The 10,529-nt window shown below is 32.9% G+C and overlaps 1 protein-coding gene across 1 annotated transcript; it reads right to left on the bottom strand.

The window, feature by feature from the left end:
- Positions 1-5,372: 5,372 nt before the first annotated feature.
- LOC107621912 (fe(II)/2-oxoglutarate-dependent dioxygenase 4-like) lies at positions 5,373-9,262 on the bottom strand. The gene is made up of 3 exons (XM_016323881.3): positions 8,663-9,262; positions 7,268-7,598; positions 5,373-5,795 (listed from the first exon to the last, which is right to left on the bottom strand). Exons 1-3 carry the CDS (start codon positions 9,166-9,168, stop codon positions 5,538-5,540), a joined length of 1,095 nt encoding a protein of 364 aa, XP_016179367.1. The 5' UTR covers positions 9,169-9,262; the 3' UTR covers positions 5,373-5,537.
- Positions 9,263-10,529: the final 1,267 nt, after the last annotated feature.

Raw genomic sequence — 10,529 nt, 5'->3', positions numbered from 1 at the left:
TGTTGAGTGATTTCAGGTTCATAAGGCAAGTATTGGATGGAAGAAATGAGTAGAAAAGCATACAAAGGGGAGAATGCATGAAGAAACAAAGATTAGGAATGCACCAATGGACGCGCACGCGTACAAGGCGCGCACGCGCAGAAGTGGTTTTGCATATAGACGCGCACGCGGATGAAAAATTTGCCAATAGACGCGCACGCGCACATGGCGCGTACGCGCCGATACTCTCACGTGGCCCACTTAAAGGCAAAACGCTGGGGCGATTTCTGAGCTGCCCATGCCCAAATCCAACTTGTTTCTGAGTGTATTTCATGCAGAATTGAAGTCCAAGCAAAGGGGGAGCAATTAGTTTAGCCAACATGAGCCTTTAGTTAGATTTCTAGAGAGAGAAGCTCCCTCTTCTTTCTAGAATTAGGTTAGGATTAGGTTAGATTGTCTTAGATCCATGTTTAATTACTTGATCTCATCTTGTTTCTTTTATAATTTCTTATTTCTACATCTTGATTCTCTTATTTGTGACGTTAATTTCTCATTTATGTCTCTTTTGTGATGATGAACTCATGTTGGATTTTGTTTACATTTAATGCAAATTGATGTTTGATGTTCTTTTATTGATGAATTGAGTTGTGAATTTTACTCTTCTTGCAATTGGTAGTTAGTAGATTTACTATTCCTTGCATTTTTACCATGATTTCCATTTATACCCACCAAGTGTTTGACAAAATGCTTGGTTGGGCTTTAGAGTAGGTTTTGAGCATTCTTGGCTTGGAAAGAGTAATTAGGTAATCTTGAGTCATGAAAACCCAAACTCATATTGGTGATCTAGAGTTGTTAGCTAATATTGTTTCCATTAACTCTAATCTCTTGCTAATTCACTTAGTGAGTTGATTAGGGCCTTTGGATTGAGATTAGCTAGTCTTGTTAGACTTTCTCCGAGTGTGAAGATAATATGTTACCTTCTTCCATCATTGGGGATGACGTAATGAGATAAATTCTTGTTTATATTGGTGACATGATTAATTAGTGTTGTTTGACATTCTCCTTATGTGAAGATGACAAGATACCTTCTTCGGTTTGTTGGAGTTGACTAAATAAGATGAATTAATCAATGTATGACTAGGATAGAAAGCCTATATTCTCAATCTTTGCCATGAATGTCTCCCTTTATTACTAGCTTTCTTTAGTTACTTGCTTGATTTACTCTTCCTGTCATCTAAATTCTTGTCCATTTACTTCCTTGCCCCTTTATCAATCATACCCCCTTTGTTCCTTCATAGCCAATAATCATTCACTTCTTTGCAATTCCTTGTGAGACGACCCGGAGTCCAAATACTCCGGTTAATTCTTATTTGGGGTTTGTACATGTGACAACCAAAATTTTTGATGTGAGAATTGTTTGTTGGTTTGGAGCTATGCTTACAACGAAGTTCTTATTTTTACTAGAGAAATTCTAAACCATCGAGCAAAATCTCATTATCAGTGCCCTACCACCTTGCAATCAGAGAGAAGTCGCATTTTTAGGAGGAATAATTCCGAGGGATAAGTGCCCTACCACCTTCTCCTTTCAGAGGGAAACATTCTGAGGGAGAGTGCCCTACCACCTTTCTCTGGTTGCGAGAAATATTAGTAAGAAGCCTAGCTTCAACTCTCACATCCGAACGTAGGCGGGAGACTGCCACAGCCCCTACGACGGAGAACAATGCATATCGTAATTACATATTCAATCTTAGAAGCCACCCCTCTAAACACACTTTCACTCATACTCATCACAACCATCATCAAGTCATAAGTTTCATTCCGGTCTCCTTAGTTCATCAGTCTATCAATTTCGTTATCAGCAATCACCATATTCACCACTCTTCCTTCTCTCTCAACCAACTCATCCTCACTACACTAGAAACCTAAACCTCCGTTTGCTAACTTTTCAAAGTAAAACCCAAATTAAACATCCTAGGACCTTTCCCATGTTCCAACATCCAAAATTGAGCCCAAAAGTCTAAAAATGGTGTCACAGAGGCTTACAAGCTTGTTGGGAAGGTGAAATAGTTGAAAACAAAGTTTAAGTTTGAGAAACAAGGCATGTGCGTATGCACAGGGGTGTGCCTGCGCACGCCCAGGAAGATTTTAAAAGTGTGCGTACGCACAGGTACCAAATCTTGTAAGGTCTGTTCACTCGCACAAGGTGTGCGAGCACCCCCAACAAACGACCTTTCCCAACTTGTGCGTGCGCACAGGGCTGTGCGTACGCACAGGTTGCAATCCCTCATTGGTGTGTGCGCGCACAAGCTGTGCTAGCGCTGCAAACAGCACGCCCATCCCTGCCTGTGCGTCCACACAGGTCTAAAATCTTGCAGGGTTGTGCGTGCGCACAAGGCTGTGCGTGCGCACATACCAGAAATCACAAAATCCTGTAACTCTGCAGAATTTCAGATTTTGACACCAATCTTTGAATGATCATAACTTCCTCTACAAAAATCTAAATTCTACAAACCTTATATCAATTTAAAGCTCTCAAAGCCATATTTAATTTAAAATAAGTTTCATGTAATTTCAAGCTTTGAGGCTCAAGTTATGATCCGTCAAAGTTCACCAAAAATCCACTTTTACCCAAAAACCTCAAAACCTCAATTTCACTAAAACGCACAATTTAAAACCAAACTAATCATAACCCAAAAATACCAAAACAACATCAAAGCTCCTACCACTCATTCCTCAACCTCAACCATCCATAATCTCCCATTTACACTATCCCACACCATCAAAATTATTATTCTCCAACAATAAAAAATCATCAACATACATCATCACACATCATAATCATCAATGCCCTTTATTCCAAACCACCACAAACATTTTACATTAACTTATTACCTTAAATCCTCATAATCCTCATTATTCACCAATATGACTAATCACCATAAATACTCATCAATAGCAATAAATCTCACACTCATTATCAACCACAATAATCTAATACTAACAACAATTAATATCAATTCACATATAATTATTCATACACCAACAACATTCAATCCTATCTTAGGACCAACTAGCCTAACTGTCTATAAACATTACATATTACATAAAGGAAACCGAAACCATACCTTGGTCGATTCTCAAACGCTCCAAACACCAAAATGAAACTACCAAACTTGATCCAAAGCCTCAACCAACTCCAACAAACACCAAAGCTCAAACTAACAACACATATATCACCAAAATCAAAACTTAAGATACACAAAACAACTAAACACAAGGATTTAGTAGAACCTTACCTTATCCAACGAGATTAGGGGTAAAATCCAACAATTACCCGCTACTAGAGATCACCTAAACAAGCAAAACCACAAAACTTGCTAAGAAACCAAACCCAAAATCTCGCAGAAGCTTAGGGCACGAAGCTGGGGAGTGAGATGCGAGCCCTTACCAGATTTCTTTAGATAGAAAGGAAGATCTCATCGAGAGCTTCACGTGGCCGCAAAAGGCTCGTCAATCGGAGTTCCGTAGCTCAAGATATGGCTCCCAGAAGGTGGAAGTGAATAATAACACCACCCCTTCCCTTCTCTTCTCTCAAAACCGCAGCCCTCTCTCTCTTAGGGCTGGAAAATGAGCTCAAAGCTCATTAAATGAGCTTATATATGTTTGGCCTTGGGTCCAACTTGGGCCCGATCCAACTCATTGGCATTTTAACCCATTCGGCCCAATTTTGGGCTAAACCTTTAACACTAAGGCCCGGTTTTTCATTTCTAATATTTTTCTAAGGTTTTCCACTGTTTTCACTTTTTCTCGCACAGTACCGGACAGATTTAAACCAGTTCGACCGGTTCAACTGTCGGTTTGCGGTTTTTCATGGTTTTTTGCAGAAAACATGTTTTCTGACTCAGAAAGACCTACTGAGTCCAAAAATCATATTTAAATCCCCAAATTCTCATTCTAACTTTCCAGAACTTAATTTGGGTATTTAAATTATTTTATTCGTGAAAACTCTGGCTCTTATACATTGTATATTATCTGTGTTGTCTACTGGGATTGAGGAGGTTCGGAAGGCGGTGGCGATGGGATCGCATGGAGGATAGGTTGGTGAAGGCTATGGGACAGCGAAAATCTGTTAGACTAGAAAATCCTCTAAGTTAGATTACCCTTTTAATATGTTAGGGTTTTATATATGCTTTACTATTTTAGTTATGCCTTGAGATTGAATCTTGTGATGGATATGAAGTCTAGGATTGCCTTTGGCGTCCCGGGGTCTTATATCCTACATCACTGGGCACTATTACCATACTGAGAATCTTCGGTTCTCATACCATATTTCTGTTGTTGTTTTTCAGATGCAGGTCCCAACCCACCTCGATGAGTTGCTTTGGATGGTGACAGAAGCGGAGGATCATGATACTTTTGGAGTCTTTTGATTTATTTTGTATATGTCTCTCACTTTTGTATTTTGCTTTTGCCTAGAGGCTTGTATTGAGAGAGAAAAACATGTATAAGCTGTTTTTAAACTGTCTGATTTCTGTACGTCTGTATATGGCTAGCCGGCTTAAACTCCGCGAGTCATGGCTAGATTCTTATGATATCATATCCTCATCTTTTGTTATATTATATCTATATCTTGTGTTTGAAGTTAGTAGCTTCGTTAGTACGTTTTGCGCTTTTCAACTCCTATTTTTGAGCTATATCATTCATCGGGCTTCTAGATTATATTAATTCTTTCTATATAGTATATGTATGAGCTTTAGAATTGTCGTAACCTTTGATTAACCTTTGCTTTATGACGCGAGGTAAGGTTTAGGCTAATTAGGGTGTTACACTTAGTCCGTCGCCTCAGCAGGACCAGGAGGATGACAACGACAACGACTACCAGAATTTTTAGTGATTAGAGTTTTGTTCTAGACTGTTTGTATCTCTTATTTTTTATTTTTAGTTGTATTTTGTACCCTTGATATCGGATTTACTATATTTGATTTCTATTATTTAGAATTTGACTACTAATTGTGCAAAAAAATTAAATAATAAAAGAACTTGACCACCTATTGTGTCGAAAAAAATAGATTTACCGTCGGATTTACCGGAAGCAACACCGACAGTAACTAGGCGGGAAAGAAAATAGTGGAGTACCAAAATTACCAACGAAACTTTGTCATCAGTAATTACTAACGGAGTAAAAATGAATCCGTCGCAGAATCCGATGGTAATTATCCACAAATTAAAAAATCTGGCAGTAGTTAATTATCGACGAAAATTATACTGACAGATTAATTCTAATAGAAAATTTACCACTAAATATATTACTGAAAAATTTTTTTCGTTATTCTGTTAATATATCTGATAGTATTCAGCATTTTTTTTTGTAATACTTGTTCTGACAATAAATCTTGAACAAATTATCGTGTCTTACCTTTTATTAACGCATTTATTAACTTAACACAGAAAATTAATCTAGTAAGATTTTACCACTTATCACTTATTAGCCAATCAACAGCATAGCCATTGTAGATTTGTAGTAATAGAAATCATAGTCTCTGTTGTGAATAATAACTTTAGGCTATCTTAAAGTGATGAATTTGAAGGTTCTCCTCTCTATGTTTCTGGAAATTGCCTTCAAATCTTTTGAGAAGAAACTTCCCTGACTTGTAAGGCCGATATTTTGGAGGGTTGTGTTCATGTATCAGCTCCTTCAATGGCTTCACTTCAATGTCATGTGCAGGGAACAAGAAGTATGGAATGGAAAACCTTTCCTTCTCCGAGTTAACTATTACTCTGTGTTCCACACTCTCATATGCACCATTGCTCCAAACCTACATATCCCGAACAAAAGAACACAATAGTCAATATACATACTAAGAAATAACGGTGTTGTGACACAAAATATTAGAATAAACACTTAAATTAGTCTACAAAAATTTTTTAATAAGACATTTTAATTCTTAATAAATTTTTATTATTTTAAATGTCTTTGAGATGGATTGATCCTTTTGTAAAATTTGTCTATTTTTAGAAATCTAATTGTCTTATAATAAAATTGATTATGAACTTATTTATCCAATGAGCATATTAAAAATTTTATTGAAAGTAATAAATGGATTAATCTGTCCGACAAATATAATTATCAGAGATTTTAAAATAATAAAAATTTATTACAAAATAGATCTGAAATTTATTAGGGACTAATTTAGATATATGCTCTATGTATTAATGTTAACCAGACTAAAATTTGGTTTGGTAAAACTTTTACTTTTCAAAAGTAATTTATAAAAACTAGTTTTTAAAAGTTAACTTTTTAAAAGTTCTAGCATTTATGTTTGGTAACTTAAAAGTGGCTTTTAATAAGCATAAGTAACAACAAATGTATTTGATAAAATATCTTTTAAAATTTAAAAATATTATAATAAATATTAATATAAAAATTAAATTTAAATATTAATTAATGGGTAAATAGTCAAATTAGTCACTAAAAGATCACTCGTTCTCCAAATTAGTCCCCTAAAAGTTTTTTTTAATCAAGTTCATCATTTAAAGATGTTAAACTAGTCATATTAGTCATTTCATTACTTTTTTTATTAATAATGTCAAAATTTACTAATATGTCACATTAAATGACATCCCAACACACACTTAGGAGTGTTAATTGACTATTAACATAATAAGTTTATAAAATTATATCAAATTAACCCTAAATTGAAAAATTTTAATGTTTTAAATTTTCTCTTCAATTAGGTTTTGATTTGATCTAATTTCATAAACTTATTATGTTAATAGTCAATTAAGACTTCTAGGTGTGTGTTTGGATGTTTCTTAACGTGTTACATTAGCAAATTTTAACACAGAAGAACTAACATGACTAGTTTAAAATCTTTGAAGGACAAATTTGATTAAAAAAATCTTTTAGGAGCTAAGTTAGAGAATAAATAATCTTTTAGGAACTAATTTGACCATTTATTCATTAATTAATATAAAGTTATATTAAACCTTTTATTTTAATAAATACAAACCAACTTTTGAAAGTTTTCTCTTAAGTGCTTTAAAAAACACTCTTATCTTTTAAAAACTGCAAGAATAATAAGTACATGAATTTTTTAATTTACCAAATACAAAATTAAGTACTTGCAAGCACCTCTTCAAAAAATTTTTACCAAATCAAACCTAAACCACAAACAAATTTTCAACATTAGAGTCTATAGAAAACAAAACAAAATGCTCCCTCTGTCATCTTGAATCAGCATATCAAATATGGAATCTATATATGTATAGAGTATGGTGAGATTGGCACCTGAATCATATCAGCGAGATTGATGATATAAGCATGTGGGATTGGTTCAACGTTGATCCATTCTTGGTCGTGCGTCTTGCGTTTGACTTGAAGACCTCCAACATCGTCTTGGTCAAGAATGGTTAAGGCACCAGAGTCCTTGTGTGGACCCACCCCAAGAGCTAGGTGAGGGTAAGGGCATGGAGGGTAATAGTTCAATCGAACAAAGCTTGTTTGGTCTCCGAAGAATTCTTCGAACCTCTTAGATTCAAGTCCCAAGCTCAGAGCAATCAGCTCCAACAATTTGTAGCTTAGCTTTTCCATCTCCTTGATATACTCCTTTAGTATATCTCTAAATATCATTTTGAAATAACATAAAAAATCTCAATTTAGTTTTATAGTTAGAGTTTTTTTTTAAACCATAAGTGGCTAAGACTTGTAAATATGATGCGAAATATAATAATTTATGTAGGTATATTCTGTACCAAAATATTATTTACACACCAAAATTAGTTATTATATATTTGATAACTGATTTTTTGTGTATACATAACATAATTATAATTTGTATATACAAATTTTATGCAATATTAATACAAAATTATATTAATTTATACAAAATAAATAGACAAAAGTATATGTGAACAAATTTGAGATAAACAAAAATATATATCAAAATTTATAAATATTAAAATATACCTTAATTCTTAAAAACTTATTAATAGTATGACATTTTTAGGCTAATATTTTTTATATGAAAAAAATATTGATGATTTTGTTAAAAATGGAATTATTTAGTGTAATTATAAGTGGATAGATTTTGCAAGTAGAAAGTCAATAAGTAGAGTGCGTGTTGTCTAGAGTGCGTGTTACAACACGCAGGGTATGTTTTAGACACGTGTCATTATTTTGGCAACACGCAAAGTACATGTTAAACACGTGTCATCATTCTGACAATACACATGGTGTATGTTAAACACATGGCAACATCTTGATAGCACGCAAAATGTGTGTTGAACATCTTTTTTATACATCCACAATACTGTAATATACTTTAAATATCAATATTCAACTAAAATACTATTTTCATCTCTATATTAAAAATAATTTCTAACATTTTTATCCATAAAAAATATTCTTCCGAGTGTAGTTTAATAGTAAGGGTTTAGGGTTTATGAATCTTTTGTGTGGTCTAAACTCTTTCATGTGCATATGGCCATATGTGCAGAGTTTAGTGTTGGTCAACTGTAACTAAAAGTCGTTGACGCACTAAAATTTTTGTAACATTAATCCATTAATTTAGTGACAATTTTTCCGTCTATGGATATGCATGCATTATACAACGAACAAGAGAAATTAAAAAGAAAAGTAAATCACTAATTTATACGAGGAGAATGAATGAATAATGATATATACCTGAAGTGTGGAGGGTGTTGAGGATTTTTATTAGTCCAATGAAGGATTCGATCATCGTGTTCATCAGAAGTGAGGGGAAAAAGAGTAGGTTCTTTGGCTAGAAAATCAAACACTTCCTTCCAATCCCTAACGTTCTTTGTGTGCTCAGTGTCATAGTAACCGCTGGCAGACGTTTCATCTCTGCTAACTTTCTTCTTATCTTGGAAGCTCTGAGCAAAGAAGCTCTTGGAAGCTTCCAGAAGGTTCCGCCTCAGAGAGAGAGGCACACCATGGTTTGTTACTTGGAAGAATCCCCATTCCTTGCACGCGCTTCCGATCTCCTTCACCAGCGCGTCAATGGAAGAAAGAGAAGGGTTGTTTGATGTTACAGGGGAGAGGTCTATGACTGGAATCCCTTGTCCTTCAATGATGGAGAGACTTGGCCTGTGTTCTGGTTCTTGGATGAATGCTTGGTCAACGTCAACTGTCCCCATGGCTCGTGATGACGATGATGATGATTCATTCATTTATTTGAATCCTTTATCACAATAACTGATCACTTTTATACTCTTTGTAGATACATTTAGACATAACGTATCTGGACATCACAATTTGATGAAACAGAATGAATTATTGTTATGATATATTTATAAGCCAATTTGAATGCATTAATAGTGTCAAAGGGAAAATTATTGTAAAGGAGTGTTAAGAAGATTTAATTATTAAAAAAAATTAATATTAAAATTATTAGGAAGGATCAAATTTTTTTATAATATTTAAAATAAGAACAAAATATTTTTATAAAGAGACAAATATATCTTTAATTATTTTTTATTTATTTTTTATAATTTTAGTAATTTTTATTATTTATTTATTTATTTACTTTTCTGATTTTTTGTCTTTTTTTTCTTTGGATAAAGTTCACAAAAATAAAAAAATAAATAAAATAAATAAATAATTAATAAAAATTATTAAAATTCTTAAAAAAATAAAATTTATCAATAAAAAAATTATAAAAAATAAATAAATAAATAATTAAAAATATATTTATCTTGTTATGAAAAGATTTGATTTTTTTTAAATATTATAAAAAAATTTTATCTTTTTTAATAATTAAATCTTCATAACTGTCTTTTAGAATGATTTTTTCTTTGAAATATCTATTTTAAAGACAAACGAAAAAGGCCCAACCCCAAAGGAGAAGGAATCCCTAGTGTCTAAGGGCCTGCTTGGGAGGAAGTGTTTGTCTTGTGGCTCTGTTCTACCTCATGTCAATATATTGATCGCTATTTAATTAAGGTGGCTTGCATTTAGTCAATAGGTTGGCACCATCTTTTGATATTTTGGAAGAAAAACCAATTCTTTTTAGACAACGAAAATTACAATAGAAAAAAAAAATTCAAAGACCAGCAATTTTAATTTATATTGAACATCTTTAGCTATAATTTACTAACAAAATTAGTACAATCATTCTAGCACAAATTAGTACTTATAGTACAATATTTTTAGTCAACTAACCCAAAATTAATATTTTTAGTCAACACTTTTAAATATTATTGACTAGTTATTAGCCAAAATAATAAATTATATCATAGACAATTTCATTTAGCTCATGCAAGTTCTTGAAAAAATAGCCACTAACTACTGAGAAGTCTAAACTGAATCGGGCTCAACAATTATGAATCTAAATTCTTTCTCCCAACGCAATCACAGTCTTAATCACGAAAACAGTATGAAGCTCCAGTTTTAGCACATCTTAATCAAGAATTTGACTCTCAAATATAGGTTGAAATCTGATTTTTATTATTATTATTATTATTATTATTATTATTATTATTATTATTATTATTATTATTATTATTATTATTATTATTATTATTATTGTGCT

Source organism: Arachis ipaensis, chromosome B10 (assembly GCF_059453495.1).
Source record: "Arachis ipaensis isolate K30076 ecotype BB chromosome B10, ASM5945349v1, whole genome shotgun sequence".
Lineage (NCBI taxonomy): Eukaryota > Viridiplantae > Streptophyta > Magnoliopsida > Fabales > Fabaceae > Arachis > Arachis ipaensis.
Note: the sequence above shows the minus strand (reverse complement) of the source record. Positions and strands in the feature narration are given on the sequence as shown.